The sequence below is a fragment of the Cajanus cajan genome, chromosome 6, assembly GCF_000230855.2.
Source record: "Cajanus cajan strain Asha chromosome 6, NIPB_CcT2T_4, whole genome shotgun sequence".
Classification (NCBI taxonomy): Eukaryota; Viridiplantae; Streptophyta; class Magnoliopsida; order Fabales; family Fabaceae; genus Cajanus; species Cajanus cajan.
Window position 1 is genome coordinate 3,081,855 of NC_138522.1, and position 18,272 is coordinate 3,100,126.

The 18,272-nt window shown below is 36.5% G+C and overlaps 2 protein-coding genes across 4 annotated transcripts; one reads left to right on the forward strand and one right to left on the reverse strand.

Moving 5' to 3' along the window:
* Positions 1 to 6,648: 6,648 nt before the first annotated feature.
* LOC109814851 (RNA polymerase II transcriptional coactivator KIWI) lies at positions 6,649 to 9,349 on the forward strand. The gene is made up of 5 exons (XM_020379363.3): positions 6,649 to 6,807; positions 6,899 to 7,050; positions 7,140 to 7,245; positions 8,925 to 8,947; positions 9,086 to 9,349. Exons 2-5 carry the CDS (start codon positions 6,922 to 6,924, stop codon positions 9,143 to 9,145), a joined length of 318 nt encoding a protein of 105 aa, XP_020234952.1. The 5' UTR covers positions 6,649 to 6,807; positions 6,899 to 6,921; the 3' UTR covers positions 9,146 to 9,349.
* Positions 9,350 to 10,416: 1,067 nt separating this feature from the next.
* On the reverse strand, positions 10,417 to 17,506 carry SRT2 (sirtuin 2). 3 transcript variants are annotated; one of them, XR_002241109.3, is made up of 12 exons: positions 17,354 to 17,505; positions 16,957 to 16,999; positions 16,598 to 16,835; positions 16,394 to 16,459; positions 15,228 to 15,273; positions 14,485 to 14,645; positions 14,261 to 14,390; positions 12,939 to 13,103; positions 11,733 to 11,860; positions 11,060 to 11,159; positions 10,840 to 10,975; positions 10,417 to 10,719 (listed from the first exon to the last, which is right to left on the reverse strand). XR_002241109.3 is itself a non-coding variant. In XM_020379371.3 (11 exons), the coding sequence occupies exons 1-11, from the start codon at positions 17,402 to 17,404 to the stop codon at positions 10,925 to 10,927; spliced, it is 1,179 nt and encodes a 392-aa protein (XP_020234960.1). In that variant the 5' UTR covers positions 17,405 to 17,505; the 3' UTR covers positions 10,417 to 10,924. The 3 variants fall into 3 exon arrangements, 1 of the variants encoding a protein (XP_020234960.1); XR_003805611.2 differs by having other exon boundaries at positions 10,417 to 10,975; positions 11,060 to 11,172; positions 17,354 to 17,506; XM_020379371.3 differs by having other exon boundaries at positions 10,417 to 10,975.
* Positions 17,507 to 18,272: the final 766 nt, after the last annotated feature.

Consider the following 18,272-nt stretch of genomic DNA (forward strand, 5'->3'; position numbering starts at 1 on the left):
AATACGGCCGTATTGTAGTTCAAAATTTCAAATTGGACCATATTGACCCCCAGAGACCGTATTGAGCCTCTTCCCTATAAATATGACGTCAATGGGACGTCATTTCACACTTTTACACTGAGTTTTGACTCCCTCCTTGAGTATTCTGGGGTTTTTGAGCAGTGTTCTGCCCTAGAAATCTCTCTGGGAGTCGATCCGACGAAGTTCTGGAATTCCGAGCATTTAGCTTGGAGATTCGAACCTAGTCGAAGGGAAATCCTCCGGATTTCCATAGTTAAAATTTTATAGGAGGGAGCGAGCGGGCTTGTAGAGCGAGGGAACGCCAAAAAGCTTCCCAGTTTTACTTGAATATAAAAGCACGCTTCAAAGGTTTCTTCTTAAGTCCTTCCTTTTACTGCTTTCTGTGTGTATATTTAAATTTATCATCATGTAGATATTTAATTTACAATCGCTTATAATAAATAGGGGTAATTTAGTAATTTTGCGCTATTATTTAATAAATAATCTGTCATAGGGAACCCGAAAGGGGCGCTGTGGGGTGCTAACACCTTCCCCACGCGTAACCGACTCCCTTACCCAACTCTGGTTGTAATGGCCGAAGTTGATTTATAAAATCAATTGCCTTATCCCTTTTTCCAATGTTTTGAGTAAAACATTGGTGGCGACTCCATGAACCCTTCCTTTTTATGAAAACCGCTAATCTATGGAGGGTCCCGCTTGGGATTAACATGGATTGGTGAGCCTTTTAATAAAATTGCTCGTTTGACGAGGTCTCAGTTTGAGAATAAGTCATTCTAGCAATCCATATTTTTAAACAAATAAAAGAGTCCAACCATCCTTCGCGAATGCCGAAAGCCCGTTTCGGGCCGGTGGCGACACCCATCTACATGCAGGGTCCAGACGTGCGGCTCGGGAAGGATTTATGGGGTGAATTCACTTATGAAGTCGGGCATGCTTTGTGCCTTGATAGGTCCTCTTGGTTCAAAACGAATATCCAATTGTGACAGTTCTATAGACCAAGCAACCATCGGTCCGGCTAATTTGGGCTTCCGTAATACCTTGAGAATCGGGCTATCAGTCTTGACTACGACTTTGTGGCTTTGGAAGTAATGCCGAAGACGCCAGGCTGTGTGCACAAGAGCTAAGACCGTCTTCTCAAGGTGTTGGTACCGGGTCTCGGCTTCTTGCAACGCTCGGCTGATGAAGTATACCAGCATTTGTTCCCTTTATTCTTGCACTAGGACCGTGCTAATGGCTTTGTCTGATATTGAAATGTAGACGATCATCTCTAGCTGGGTGTTTGGTTTAGCAAGCAACGGCGGGGCTGTAAGCATTGTCTTGAAGTTTTGAAACGAGGACTCGCATTCCTCAGTCCATTGGAACTTGCTGGCTTGCTTCAACAAAGACATTATGGGTCTTGACTTGTCTGCCATGCATGGCAGAAAAGGAGCCACTGAGGCTATGCGTCCGGCTAGTCGTTGCACTTCTTTTACCTTACGTCAGCTTCTCATATTAACAATTGCCTGGCATTTATCGGGGAAAGCTTCTATGCCTCTCTTTGACAACATGAAGCCCAAGAACTTATCGCCAGCGACTCCAAAGGTGCACTTTGTTGGATTTAATCTCATGTGATGCCGCCTTCATCGAATATCGTTCCGAGATCCTTTACGTGATCGCTAGTGGAGGCTGATTTAATCACCATGTCATCCACATACACTTCCATGCACTTTCCTATCTGGTGCCGGAAGATCTCGTCCATGAGTCGTTGGTAGGTTGCCCCCCGCGTTTCTCAAACCAAACGGCATTACTTTGTAGCAAAAGTTGCCTGAATCTGTGATAAATGCGGTTTTCCCTTCTTTTGGTGGGTACACGGGTATTTGATTATACCCCGAATAGGCGTCTAAGAAACTTAGCCTTTGATGTGCTGCTGCTCCGTCGACTAATGCGTCGATGTGTGGTAGGGGGTAGGCGTCTTTTGGGTATGCCTCGTTCAGATCCGTGTAATCGGTACTCATCCGCCATTTGCCATTGGCCTTCTTGACCATTACCACATTGGCCAACCAGGTGGAGTACTTGACTTCCCGGATGAACCCTGCTTGTAGTAGTTTGGTTGTCTCTTCTTTTACTGCTTCGACCCTCTCTCCTCCCATTTTTCTTTTCTTCTGGGTGATGGGTTTGGCATCTCCTCACACGGAGAGCCGATGGCAGTGGAAGCTTGGGTCGATTCCAAGCATGTCGGCCGCCGTCCAGGCAAATAGATCCGAGTACTTTACAAGGATTTGCTTAATTTCTCTTGCTTCGTCCTCTGACAATTGAGAACTTAAGTACGTGACCTGTTCCTCACTTGTCCCGAGTTGAAAGGGGATTGTTGTCTCGACCGGTTCAACTCGGTGCTCGTCCTCAATTCGTGGATCGAGCTCCAAGTCTATGACCGGACTCTGGTGGTGGACATCGCCTATGGCATTGACTTCTCGTCTCGGCTTTGGAGTTGGCTGCACCTTTAAGCTAGCGAAGTAACATTCTCGGGCCGTCGGCGTGCAGCGTGATGACCATGCCTTCTTCTGAGGGGAACTTCATAGCTAAGTGAGGAGTGGAGACGATAGCTCGGAGCTTATTTAGGGAGGGTCGGCCCAACAGGATGTTGTACGAGGTGTTAGCATTGACTACCACATATCGTACTTTGATCCTTCGCCTTTGTTGGTCGTCTCCAAAGTAGGTGTATAGGTCTATCGTCCCCCGGGTATCCACTCTTTCACTAGCATTTTCTTTACAATACAATTGTTGACCTCTACACTGATGACCACGGGGTCGTCTTGCACTGGGTCGACCCCTTCGAAGTCTTTATTAGTGAAGGTAATTGGCGGCATATGGATCATTCCTGCCTGTGTTACTGCGTTAACTGATCTGATTGCTCTTAGGTGTCTTTTTCGTGTCGAAGATGTGCTTCCACCCCCTGCAAATCCTCTGGCTATTGTGTTTATGACCCTCCTGGGTTGATTCCAGTCTTGCTGCCTACCGTTTCTCTCCGGGGTCCTGCTTCGTTCCCTAGATTTGTGCCTCGAAGGTGCATTTTCATGGTTCCCTCTTCCGGACTCCCTCTTATCATGGAAGTTGTCGTATCTCTTCCTACCCGATGGTTGGGTGAAGTTTTGAAGATGACCAGACTTAACGGGATCTTCAATGCGATCTAGGAGGGCTGTGCATTCCTCCGTGGTGTGTCCCCGGTTCCGGTGAAGTTGGCATGTCTTGATTTTGTCCGTGTGGGGTGGAGTCATAGCGCGGTGGGGCACCGCGAGGATTTCTATGGCCAATGTCTGCTCCAACACCTTGGTCCTACTGGCGTTGAGCGGCGTATATTGTGCATATCGGGGGCCCCTGTTAGTTCTATCTCGATCGGGCGCGTCTCGAGGGCGAGGTCTTGGATGATGTTCCTTTTTGACTTCTTTCTTTCCGGGAAGAAGGTCGGTCCGGTTCTGATTTCTGAACTCGACCAACTCTTCCATCTGCATATACTTAGTAGCTCTTTGCCGAAGGTCATCCAGATCTCGAGGCAGCTTTTTACACAGGCTGTTTACAAAAGGGCATAGCCTTAATGCCGTGATAAGGTGGTGCATTGCCACCGCTGGATCTAGGTCTCGGATTGAGAGGGTCACTTTTCCGAACCGTTCCATGAATGTCCTTAGGGGTTCCTTCTTTTCCTGGCGGGAATTGACTAATGCCATCAAAGTGAGCTGATGAGGTCGGCTTGTGGCGAATTTGTATTACGAACCGGGAGGACAAGGTTGTGAAAGAGTCCACCATCCTGGTGGGAGTCTTGTGAACTAATTCAGTGTCGGTCCCTTTAAAGAGGTAGGGAAGACTTTACACATGATCGAGTCGTCACCGGTGTATAACCCGACTTGAGTAACAAATGCATCGAGGTGTTCTTCGGGATCGACGGTTCCATCGTATTTTTCTAAGGCCAGATTCTTCCAATTTTCGGGCAATCGGGCGCCGGCAATGTCCGGGGTGAATGGCTTCCTCCCTTGCTTTCGTTGCTAATCCATAGTTGTTGTCTCTTCGCCAGGTGGCCAAGGGGCCTTCATCTCTTTGTACCACCCCGACAACTCTCCTTGGTCACGCGTCGACTGAGTGTTCGGGGTGCCACAGGATGGGGGCTAGGAACGATTTTCGCTTCGAAGCTCGGCATTTTCTTTCCTAAGGACCGAGAAGTCGTGGGCGTCCTTCTCTCGGAGCCTCTTGAGCTCCATCATCTCGGCTTTTAGTTGCTCGATGGTCGAAGAAGGATCGGGAGGTGGCGATCGGGTTGTGTATGACTCCTCCGCCCCTTCTTCGTTCTGATTCATTCGCGGGGGATCTCGGGGCATCCCGAGGTGAATTGCTACGTTGTCTTGTTGACTCCTTATTGTTACCATCTTGCTCCTGGGTCGAGAACCGTTTTGGTTATCGGCCCCACGGTGGGCGCCAAAATGTTCCTGCATAGAACACTCCTCCTGTCGCTCCTTCCTTGCGATCTTCTAAGCCCTCGGTGCCGACCGAATGATATCTCCCAAGGGTGGGGAGGGTACCTGCAAAGGCACTCCAACGCTCAAGTCAGTGTTCGGTATAGAGCGGAAAATATTTATACTAGATAAAAGCGTACCTCCTTTATGTCACTTCACTTGTGTATTTATAGTGACATATTTGGGCCTGGTGGGCCTTCTGTCTTGGGATATGGGTAATACCTTAGTTAATCCTAATCTCTGTTAATTAGGTGCAATGATCATTATGTAATGAGTGACTTATCTCGCCTCTGTTCCATGTGGGTTACGTGTTCGGCCAAGCTTTTGGCCGAAGGGGGTGTTCGGTTGGTTGTATGACCGAAGAGGTGTTTGGCCAAGCTTTTGGCCGAAGGGGGTGTTCGGTTGGTTGTATGACCAAAGAGGTGTTCGGCCAAGCTTTTGGCCGAAAGGGGGGCGTTCGGTCTTCCTCCAAGTTGTGTGGTGGTGGCTCGGTCAGGCTCGAGGCCGAAGAGGTCTTCGGTAATGAGTGAAGTCGAAAGGGTCTTCGGTCATGGATGAAGCCGAAGGGGTTCGTGGGGGGTACTCGGCCTAAGGGGGTATTCGGCCCATTTGTTGGCTTAATGGTTTATTCGACCCGAGGGGGTATTCGGTCTATTCACCGGCCTGAGGGGGGTACTCGGCCTAAGGGGTATTCGACCCATTTGTTGTTCTGATGGGTATTCGGCCTGGAGGGGTGCTCGGCCTGAGGGGGTGCTCGGCCTGAGGTTGGATCCAGCTTGAGGGGGTACTCGGCTTGAGGGGGGTACTCGGCCCATTCACCGGCCTGAGGGGGGTACTCGGCCTAAGGGGTATTCGACCCATTTGTTGTTCTGATGGGTATTCAGCCTGGAGGGGTGCTCGGCCTAAGGGGGTGCTCGGCCTGAGGTTGGATCCAGCTTGAGGGGGTACTCGGCTTGAGGGGGGTACTCGGCCCATTATCCTGATGGGTACTCGGCCTAAGGAAGTGTGTTTAGTGTTGACTTTGAGCGGTGGTGTGTAGTCCCAGTACAATTAACATTTAGAGTTACTAGAATGAAAGTTAAAAATAATGATATGTGAAAGTTCACGATAATAAATTACGTCTCATTCTATTCTAAAAAAATTATTTTAAAAATAGTCATTTGTATAAAAAAAGAGAAACCGCTACGCTTCTTTCTCTTTGCTGGCTCTGGATACTCTGTTATAAGAAAATTATTTTATTTAGTTTGGTTCACCTTTTAAACGTTTTTATTTAGTAAAAATATTAAAATAATATATTGTAAATTATCAGTAATAGTTAGTTTTATATTTAAATTAAACGATTGTTAAAAAATTATAAAAAAATATCATCTTGAAGACTCAAATTGAGACCTTACTCAATCACTTAAAATATTTGAATTTATTATACTCAAACTAATAACTAATTTTTGAAATAAGTTATTGGTAATAATAATAAAATATGATAAATTAAATGTCTTTCAATGTTATTTTGGATAAGTATTATACATTATTTTGTATTATGACAATTAAATGAACTAAAGTTATATTAGATAAAAATTTATTAGGCCTAATAAAGGATTTAAAATTTATCTCATTTGTGAAACATATAACACACTTTAATAAAATATAAAGATAAAGGAAAAATAAGGAAAAAGAAAATTTATCACTTATCTCACATTCTTGTAAATAGTTGTGTGCATATTCCTTATTATATTTTCTTATATAGATTATTCATAGTCTTAAGCAAACCTATTCTTTTTTATCTTTTTAGAATAGGGGGTTAGTGTTAAAAGGCATGAAAAAGTGTTTATAGTGTATTTATTGTTGATTTGGATGGTTGTTGGACCATTAAAGGTTGTAAGTTGTTGATTTTGCTAACAGCAATTGTAGTAAATCATAATTTTTATTAAGTGATCATTGCTTTCCTAGTGATTTTATTTTAAAGATAGTCATTTGTGGCGTATGGTGAACTATTTACTATAATTCACCTAAATCTTAAGCAAACATCATTGTAGAACATATCATATCACAATATATATTTTTTAAATAATTAATAAATAAAGATAATTAAAAATTTGAAATTATTTTGACCCATAGATTACAAAATACTACGCGAGCAAGGAATCCATATCCCAAATTAAATTTTCATGCAACAAAGCCCAAAAAGAATAAAAGAAAAGGAAATTAAAACACAGAAAAGAAGACGAAAAGTTTGAAAGGCAGGGCGAGTGAACTCAAGTGACGAGTGACTCTTGGAGTGGCGTTTGGGCGCCAAAAGCGTTTTTAGGTTTCAATTTTTGGCTCTCTGAATTTCGTAGTATATAAATCTATCTATTATTTTTGAAATCCACTCACTCACTCTTTCTTACATCACAAAGACTTACCAAAGAAGCTTCGAGAAATGTCTGGAAAGGCCAAAAGAAGAGACGATGACGCTGCCTCCGACGCCGACTCCGAGGGCCACGCGCCGCCCAGGAAGGCCATCAAGAAAGATTCCGACGACGACTCCGACTCCATCTTCGTATGCGAGGTCGATTCTTTTCCTATATTAGGGTTTTTTCTTTTTCCTTTTTTTTTTCTTTTACCGTTAATTTGTTTTGTTATTTTCCTGAAATGTAGATTTCGAAGAACAGGAGGGTTTCGGTGAGGAACTGGCAAGGCAGGGTCGTGGTTGACATTCGCGAGTTTTACCTCAAAGATGGCAAGCAAATGCCTGGCAAGAAAGGTCACATAAACCGTTTAAATGTTTTTTCTGTATTTCTTGATTTATTGGTGGAGTCGTTTTATGTTAGTGGATTCATTGTTTGAGGAATATGAAGGCTCTTGTGTTAGTTTTTAGTTGCTATGAGTGTTATGTTGTTTATTGGATTTGTATAATGCTCGCTTACACGTTAGATCTCTTGTGGATGACTCATTTTGGCTCAATAGGGTAGTTAAACTAATGGATGGGATGCTATGCTCCAGTTCATGATAATGGAAGTTCTTACTCCGTTAGAATGTTGTTGGATAATTTGTTAGCTGGTCATAGTTTTTTTGGACCTTTTTTATTTGTTTATTTGGAGTTTGTTGAACCGTGGTTCGTGATTCTGTCATTTGTTTTGAGCTCTGCTAGTCATGCATCCAGAATAGTCTGCAATATGGTTCTCGAAAATGCTCATGCATGATATAGTATTGAGTTTATTGACATGTAATGATAATTGTTTGTATCTGCTCTTTAGTTATTGCATGAGTGGACCAAATTGATAGTTATACAATGCTTTCATTTTGCATTAGCTTGATACCTCTTAACTTAATATTCATTCTTCAACTAAAGTCTTTACTTCGGATGGGGCATTGAAAGAGGTGAACAACTTATACTATTTTTTTAAAAAAATATTTCTTGGCAAATTTTAAGTTATAGGACTCTCGAATAACTCTAGTCATTTTGCGAGAAAAAAATAGTCTCTATCTAATTGTGAGTTTATGATGTGATATATCATTGTTTGCTTACAAGCAAACAATAAGATCAAGGAAGATATGGAAATTGAATTAGTTTTGATGATTTAAAACCTTAGTAGCTGTTGGTTTAAATGAATTAAATTAAAGGAATAAACTTTTAACTTGATTTTGTTAATGGTCTGGAAAATTTTCATTGGCTAAATCGGAAATGGTAGTTTTCACACCAATTGTTGGCTCACGGGAAACAATGTTGTTGTGTCATGTTAGGGAAGTTTGGAGTATGAACTACACTTGTATATAATTATGAATTGTGTACTATAGTTGTGTGGTGGTGCTGAGCATCCCTTGGCCACTACAAAAGTGCAGCTGCGGAGCATTCAGGAATTGAAGCTTTCATGGCCTAAATTGCAGATGAAATTGCATCCATTTGCATTCTATAGTGGTGCGATTATAATGGGTAGCTGAAATCTTCCTATTCTTTTTGTGATGTTGTCAAAATTGCTAGTATAATTCTAGGATCTGACATTATGCATATTGCATGACTTGGATGGTGCCTGTTGCTAATTGGGACTGATAACTATGAACTTATATTGAAGATTTATGTTTGCTTCTACCCAATCCAGTATTTTTTGCTAACTATAATTTTGTCTGAGTCTGTCTTTTTACTTGATTGGTTTTTAGAAGGTCCTTAATTATTTATGTTATCCTCGGGTATTCAAGATCATGCTCATGCATTGTGGTTGGGTGGTCCTCATGTATACCTGGGAAATTCTTCTAGAATGACAAGTAGTCAGTTGGGATAAGTAGTTTGCAGGGATAGGTTTTTCTTTTGCTCAAAGTTTGTTTTTAATACAGCTCAATACTGGATTTATCCATTTCGTTTAAACCCCATGTAGGGTGATATTTTTGTTGGCTTGATATTGATTTGCAAATGTGGGTTATGCTGACATTTTTATTTGTTTTCAGGTATCTCGTTGACCATGGATCAGGTACATTATGAAACTATATGGATGTTGTCCAATACAAGTCCTTTTCTATGCCTGTCTCGAATGTGTTGGTTGTTTTAAAGATGTAGAGTAAATGATTTTCATGCCAATATTTAATGATTATTTTTCTCTCGTGTGCAGTGGAATGTGCTTCGTGGTCACGTTGAAGAAATTGACAAGGCAGTTAGTGAAAGTTCTTAGGAAATTAGGCATCAAGTCATTCTGCTAATCGTTTATGTAGTTTTTTTGGATTAGTAGAAGCACAGTTAAGGGTTTTGTTGTGTGTTTTGTATAATTGAATCCTTTGAGGTTGGTTTGTAGGATTTGGATTTCAACCTCAGGTTACTGATGCATGTAAAGTGATCAGTTATATATGCAAGTAGTTAGTTAACTCTTCTGCTACCACACCTTTAGTCGCTTATGATTGACCTTTTGTTTGGAACAGAAAAAACCGGGGAAAATAATGGGTGAGGAAAGAAATTACAGATTTCAAGAACTTCTCTGTTTTAAATGCATGAGACATGAGATAAAAAACAGGAGTGGGACTAACCTTGAAATTACTCATCAACGAGTAAGAAAATTAATACATCGTCTCAGTTGAAATTTATTGGAGATTATAAACATTACGTTTTCACATCTTATTTAATATTTTTTTTAGCGTTTTAATAGTTTTTAATATAAGTTTAAATATGTTTGTTTTTTTAAATTTAAGAAATTATTTTAGTCCTTTATATTTAAAATTATTATTTTAGTTCTTGGAAATTCAAAAAAAATTGTTTTAATTTTTATATTAAAATTTTATTTAAAAATTTGTCAAATGTTGTTAAATAGAATTTACTTATTAGTATTTTATTAGTGAAAATATTAAATAATTGATGATACATAATTATCTTTTTTTTTTGTTATTTTTAGATATATTATTGATTTGAAAGATTAAAATATTTTAAAAAATTATATTGACTAAATAATTTTAAAATTTAAAAATTAAATAAGTTTATCTTTAAATTTGAAGGATTAAAAATATATTTAAGTCTTTAATTGCTAGTATTCTTTCTAATAAAATTAGTTTTGTTTTCACTTTTAACTAGTTTAAGTCGATTGTTTGGCAAAATAGAATTTCATAATTAGCTAAAGAACTGGTACTGTTTGTTGTTTGTTTTCCATAACTTTATTAGTTGCGCAGTTGAAAAATGCTACAGACAATTGTTAAGTTGGCAGATGTTAGAAAAAGCTGACGATATCCTTTAAAATTTACATGTGAATTAGCATTAATTTGTACTATAACCTGTTTTATCACGTTTCTAATAAGACCAGCAAAGGACAATAAGGATTCAAAAATAGAAACCTTTTATTATTTTAATAATTGATTCTTAAAACAAAACCTTTAGGACAATCATTAGAAAGATCTTATAATTTTAATATAGAAAAGGAAAAAATAAATAACCGATTGTAATTCATATGTAAAATGTTCATTCCAGCAAGGAAAACACGAATAACAATTGCGTTTTATTGATTCCTCGTCAATATCATTACATTAAACAAGAATTTACTGAATTTGGAGCAATTTTTCATTAGATCACTAATGAGAACGATAGTAATTCCTTTCTTTAAGCTACCTTGAAGCATTTAATCAATGAAATTTAAATTGGCACTAGCCAAAATATCTCAAAATTATTTATAAATATAGTATTTTAGTTTCTTTAACCTACAACAATCATCTGCATGTGTATTCATCCTCAGCAAGCATCACTTCATGATTTCTGTAGTTGACATTGCTTCAGCCAAAATGAATGCATTTTAATTTTGGGGGATTATGATGGAAACTGGCATATACAGAATCTGCGGAGTTAGGGAAGAGATGTCAATTGAAGAGGCTGGCAACATTCAGACATTACCTGAACAACACAACGAATAAGAAATTTGGCAAGTGAACAATGAATGGTTCAAATACAACTTGATACATCCTTTCATCTAATATCATTAAACAGCAGGTATGCTTATAGATCCCATGTCAAGCACTCTTGGCAGGATCTGCAACAATGAAAAGCTTGTGAGATTTGAGGCACTAAACATGCAATATTCAATATAGCTAGTCAACATCAACTCAAGCCATACCTCACCCAATCGTGCATTGATTTTCAAGGGAACAAAAGCATCAGCACGCGTCACACCTATGTTCACAATCGCAGTAGCTGCACCAGCCTCATGAGCTGCCCTGTTGAAGTAAACTTTACAAATTCAATTAAGTCAAATATGCAGCCAGTCAAAAACACACACAAATGAAAAATATTTTAATTACTTGAAATTGGGAATACAAGCTTCTTTCTAAATTATAGTTTTGAAGTTAATTCCAAAACACTAACTTTTTCTTTGAAATGATAATTTGATATGTATCTCATTCTCAACAACCACCACCAAAACGAAAACTTATTGATAGAAAATCATCATATTTATTTATTTATTCCCATAATAAGTAACACAGGAAGGCACAGCTATATTCAATCACATTGTTGAAAGCATGTGAATTCTCTGCTATTCAATTATCTAATCCAAATTACTTCAGCATATCTATTCTATCAAGGATTTATTCATCCTCGTGTAAAATTTGATCGACTAATATCATTGCATAATTTCTAAAAGAAGAATCTATACTGTTGATTAAACTTTCATGTCAAATTCTATAATGGGGGCCATCAACAATCACTTTATAAAGTAGCATAATTTGTTTAAGAAACTATATTGTATTTTAATCTCAAAAAGACCTAGTAGTAATTTTGAATCTACCTACCTGACAAGGCGAAAAGCAGACATGGTCATCAGGGATGACCCAAGTACAAGAAATGCATCACATTTTCTAGACGCTTCAATTGCCATATCAGCTCTGTCCTTTGGAACATTATCACCAAAGAAGACAACCTTCATAATTATTCACAACAAGAACATCAAGGACACAGTAAATATTTCACGTTTGATATACCTACCAAGCATTTCATGTCACCAGCATAATAAGATAGATCAAAATGATCATACACATTTTCAGATACACGATTGACTAAGTATGTCTTTGTCCATAGAATAACTAAATTTATTTCAAAATGCACTCGTAGTCTGTTTCTTCCCACTGAATCATGAAATATCTTGAATCTTAAAACAGGTCACGAACTTATTCAAGAAGAGGTAGAGCAGCATTATCTCATCACATAAGAAAAAGATACAATAGAGAACACATCCAGATTTGTCACATAAAAGTGATAAAACCATACTACGTAAAAGAATACACAACTTAAATGAACATCAATGTGGAGTTTTGATCTGTTTCCTTTGAGCCAAAGCCCAAGGTGTGAGGAGTTTATGTTGGAAAAAATACAAAGGGTCTGAGAAAAAATGTTGTAGCAGAGAGACAGGGGCATGCCAAATGTGTAACAAGTTTCTGTTATATTTGGACGTGTTAGAAGAGAGAGGATATCTGAGCGAATCATCTAGTTTGTTATGGACAGAGAGCACTAGCCCTCTGCAGGAGCATAGCTCTGTGGCAGTTGGAATTCTATTCCACTGTATTTCCTTTATATATATTCAATATTAACAGAAATTGAATTCCCGTTTTTCCATTGTTGTATTTGTTTCTATATTTTGGAGTGTCAAATTGCACTTCCTATCATAACCTAATAATTAATATATTCTGAACTGGCAGTCAAAACGTCCAGAAATTTCAATTCAGGTTCGCTGCATTTCAAGACTTGCAGTGTTCCATGTTAAGTTTTTCTTTCTTTTTTTATTTTTCTTTAATGTTCAGTAGGGAGGAGGTGCTCATCGAACTCAATGTTTTGGATCTATAAATTATAAAGTAATAATTAATATTTCTAATACTTCTCTTGCTCCCACTTGTTACCAGCTACAATAATGAAGAACAATTATTCTGCACAAAACTAACAGGCTGATGTATGCAGACAAGTAACAGCCGAATATTTCAACAGAAAAAAACAAGATGGCCTACATCAGGTTTGAGAACTCCACTGCACTTGTGACAAGTTGGAATGATAAAATCTTCCTCCCAAAATCTTTCATCAATCTCAATATCACCATCAGGCCTTTGTTTCATGCCAAAGCTCTTATCTGACCCAGGGTTTCCATGGTCCAAATTTTCAATTGCTTCTGCCCACTGGTTTATCAGAAAAGGAAAACTCAGAACAGATGTATGCAGTCATATTGTTTTGAGAAACAAAAACTCAAACTGCTACATTAAAGCATTTTGATAAAATAAGCACTGGAAATGTATGAAGAAATATATTTTTGCTTGTAATAAGTAATAACCACAGTAATGACACGAGTCTTGCCCTCCTAAATTCAGAATTTCAGTGCAATGAACCCATATCAGACACATGAAATAGAAATTATATAAATGATTGAAACATACAAAACATAATTCCTAAGAAAATTCAACAGACTGTCCTAAATTTCTAATATATACTGAGTGTTGTAATTGTACCCTACATAGTTTAGCCCTTGTAAGATTCAATATGGTACTCTCACTCTATTGTCTTATTATCTCCTTTCTTTATAAGTAGTGTTAAGGAATATAAGAAAATAATAAATATTCAAGGATGTTTTATGGGTTAAGAAAATAGTTTTTTGCAGTGACTGCAATATAGGGTGCAAAATCTTATTAAACACAAGATTGAATAGCCAGTATTATTACAATTTACACATGCCATTTATAGAATGTTTTATTGGATAAACCATTCAAAGGGATTGCTGTTCTCCCAATGTCACGCGCCAGATGAATGAGCACCCGGCTGCATCATTTTTCTCATTCTACGACTTCTCTCTTTATCAAATTTAAGAGAATAAGAAATAGGGGAATTTTTTATCACCAGCAAAACCAACCCAAAGAAACCATCAATACCTCTCTAGACAAATAGTGCTCACACAGATACTAAAATTATCAACCAACAAGAGCCATTGTCTTTATATCTAAGTGTTAGATCTCTCTCTCTCTCTCTCTCTATCAAATTTAAGAGAATAAGAAAGAGGGGGATTTTTTATCACCAGCAAAATCAACCCAAAGAAACCATCCACACCTCTCTAGCCAAATAGTGCTTACACAGATAATAAAATTATCAACCATCGAGTCATTGTCTTTAAGTGTTACATCTCTCAACATGATAATATACTTTAACCCTAAAACAAAGGATTAGATCTTTTAAATATCGGGACTTATCATAAACTCACTTCATCAACATTTTTCTCTCTCGAAATCACTTCTTAAGCATTTACTCATTGATTATACAATTTTTTCTATTAGTTGCAAACTCTAACCTTTGGATTAAGGTCCTTCAACTGGTCCTGAAATAAGCTCCGGCAAAAGGAATATCCACAATCTATACAAATTACAGTGTATACAGTCCCATGTAATTCTAATGGATTGCTACCAGCACGATGATGCAGCCTGAGAACAAGGTACAACAAAATTCCAGGATAGGCTTGGTTTTAATATCTCACCTTTTCCAAATAAGCCTAATTGATAAATAATTAGAGGGCACCTGTCAACATTTTGTGTAATCATAAGATGGATTCGGCCAGCTTTATCTAATGTTGCCAAAGCAGTATGGGCAGCAGATGGTTGTGCCGCTGTAAATCGCCTCCATCCAGCATAGCTCCTTGCCCAATATCTCCTCTGAGCTCGACTTGAACGGAGAAACTCCTTTTAAATAATGTCAAAAGAAAGGAAAACTTAAACACAGATTAAGATGAAAGAGATTTATGAGTCAACTATTTTGGCATGAACTTTAGTTTTTTTTTTTTTCATCATAGTCATTGCCATAAAATTTTAAATTTAAATATGCACACACAGTTACACTAATGCCAAATTCTAAATAACCTATCAATAAATAGTTGAAGTCTTTTTCTCCTTGTGTAGATGGAGAGAATGTTTGTCCTAGGTACTCAGCTTTCCTGATGTCAAAGATACATATTTCCTACTCTGTTGAGTAACAACGACCTTTTCTCTTTCAAAGAACATGACCATAGATACTAGCTTACTGCAGGTATTGTGTTCATTCTTTTCCCCTATGGACCATGATATTTAAGGTATTTGAAATATGAGATGAAATTCCAACCCATTAAAGCAACCATCTGGAACACGATATTTAATTGCAAGAGATCTGTGTTTTCTTATTCTTAACCCTTTTTATCTTCTTCTATTGGCCATATTTTCCTAAATTATATAGGCCCTACCATGATACAATAAAAGAAGCAAATCTAGTTATACATGCCTTTAGATCACCTGGTGGGTTATTGGTTTGAATCCAGAACTATAAGCTCCATTGGGGCTGCAACAATAATAAATTGCTATCAGTGAAGAACAGTAAAGAAAGGAAGATGTAGCTTGCATTATGATTCATGAATAAATTTTTTTAGTTATTCATTCCATATTCTCAAGATATCAAACTAAATAAGGATGAAGCATATATAATCTTTGTAAACACCAAGAATAGCACATCTCCCACCACCAATAAATGACATTGGATATTGATCAGAATTAGCACTAGTCTACAGTCAGTGCATCGGTGAATGGAAGGTGGACCCCTCCAATTGATGCATCTGGTTTCAAATAATTACATAGTTGGCCACATTATTCTTTTTTTCTTGACCCTCTTTGCCATATATACATATTGATGCAGAATCGTTACAATCAAAGTTGTTATTTTTTTTGTTTTCAATACGTAAATAATTCTTCTAGAAACTTTGGATAGAATATGATTAGATTAGGAATTGTAATCTAATCATATTGGTTTTAGATGAATCTCACAGTCTTATCTTTTATTTTGTTTTCCCCTTATCTACTAGTTTGAATTGAAATCATATTGGTTAGAGAACTCAGCCTACTTATATCATCCTTTGCAATTTCAATTAATCAATGAAATAAGAATTACCATTTCTTCTCCTAAACTACAGTTACTATTAAATAAAAAAGTTGAAACCCAAAGAGGCCTATAGATTTCTTTTTTCTTAAGATTGACAGAAAACACAGCACCAATGACCAAAAATCTGAGATCACCTACAAAGCAAACAAAATTTTGAATAATCTTTAAAAATATGTATAGGCCATATACAAATCTAATTCTAATCACACTATTTAATAAAGGGAAAATAAGCTCTGAATAATCTAAAGGAAATGAAATATATAGCAATATTATCATTCTACGCACAATATCTATAACAGTATAACATGGCCAAAAAAGAAAGCAAGTTAACCATTTAATTCTTTTTTGTTGCCATCAGTTTATGAATGCAACATCCACAAAATTTACAAGGTCCAATAAATTTCAATATCAAAGAAAAATAAAGTAAGTAGCTATTTTAAGAAAAACTACAATGTTCTACTGTTCCCCAATAAACATTTTGGTTAGCCTCATGATACTAGAAAGTGGTATACAGTAGAGCCAGAACCTTCTATAGTCGGGGATGCCACACTCTGTACTAATTCCGGCTCCAGTCAATACTGTGAGTTTGGTACTGTACATTAAAATTGAAACTCAGCTAGGGAACTGTTAAAATTTGCAAAATGTAAATTATCAAAGTACTGTTATTATATCTACAGTATTGAGCTCTAATATACTTCTAACCGAAAAAATGACGAGTATGAAAACTAACCTCTGGTCCAAAAATTCATACAAAAGGTGAACATCTTTAATACTGGGAGGATCCGCTTCTGGAATTGTCTTCTTATCCCTGGAGATATTAGACAAGGCCTTCTCATTGTTTCTTGGGGAGGTCCCAGGGACAGAGATTCGACACGTCGTTTGTACAAGCCTCGCACAACCCTTAAACGACACAAGTCTTCCACCTCTTCTTCCCAAGTGCCAATTTCCATTAGTTGGTCGAACAATATCTATGAAAATGAAATAATTTGCAGAAACACAATGCTATAGTCACAACACAAGTGTCAAGTGTGAGAAACTCAAAGTCAGAGTTTATGTGAGGTAAGAAAAGAAGCTTGTATGCATACTTGCCTGTTATAAAACTCCCTAGCACTTTCCTCACAGCCCCAAGAGACTGTACATTTAGATACAAAAAAATTGAAAGAATGATTAAAATGTAAAGTGCATTAAACAATTCCTTCAGCAGTTAGAAATCAATTGACATTTTTCATGTGATTGATAATGGAAGTGAATAATTTTGAGTCCAATAGTATGTGTTTCCAGTAGAATGCAAAACATTACGATTGAAAAGAAAGAGTTGGAAATTATGAGTAAGTGAAGACTCTGAAAGTGGAGAAAATCGAAATAGAGAATGAATTTCATTGAATATAAGGATTAATACTAGCATTCCGTGTCTTTCAATTTGTTAATCCTTTAACATAATTGTTGATATAGCAGAGAGAGAGAGAGAGAGCGAAGCGAAACTTACAGAGAGAGAGAAAGACGAGGAATGGAAGCGAAGAGGCAAAGACATGGACATTTTGTGTATTGGTCGATGAGACCCATGCGGTACCACTTTCTAGTCTGATTTTGGTTCATTATGTGTTCACCCACTTCCACGTTGCATGCTTCTTTGCCGCCTATATCACACAACTTTTCTACAAATCAACCCCATTACATTCAACACAAATTTCTATCTCAATATTTAACAGGATTTATAGAACTTTTTTTTTTTTTTTTTTTACTTTTTATTTATTATAATTTTATAAATTAAATATTAATATTTTAAAATAAATCAATTGATATATATTAGATAAGAATTTTTATATATACGATTTTTTTTTCAACCAGCAGATTTTTATGAATTATTTTTAATTTTTATTTATTAAAATTATTTATGAATTAAATTTTAATATTTTAAAATAAATTAACAATAAATACAAATAATATTATATCATAATAAAAATTATTTATCATAAATATAAAATATAATTTATATGTTTAAAATGTCTTTTTATATAAATTTTAAATATAATTTATATTTAAATATAATATTTATTTCTATATATAATTTATTATAAGTTTTAGTTATATATAATATTAGTGTGTCTTTATTTTGTATGAGAATATTTTTAAGAATTTTTTTTATGAAACAATTCTTAATTTTTTTTAATTTTTATTTAATTCAAAATTTATTTATAAATTAAATTTTAATTTTTTTAAAATAAACCATTAATAAATAAAAATAGTATTATATTATAATATAAATTATTTATTTAATTATTATCTTTAAATTATATAGATTAAAATACTAGTCAGATATTAATTCAGAGTTTAATATAAAACTCTCGATCAATAAAAAATTATCATTAATAAATTTATTATATATAATTTATGATTAAATAATA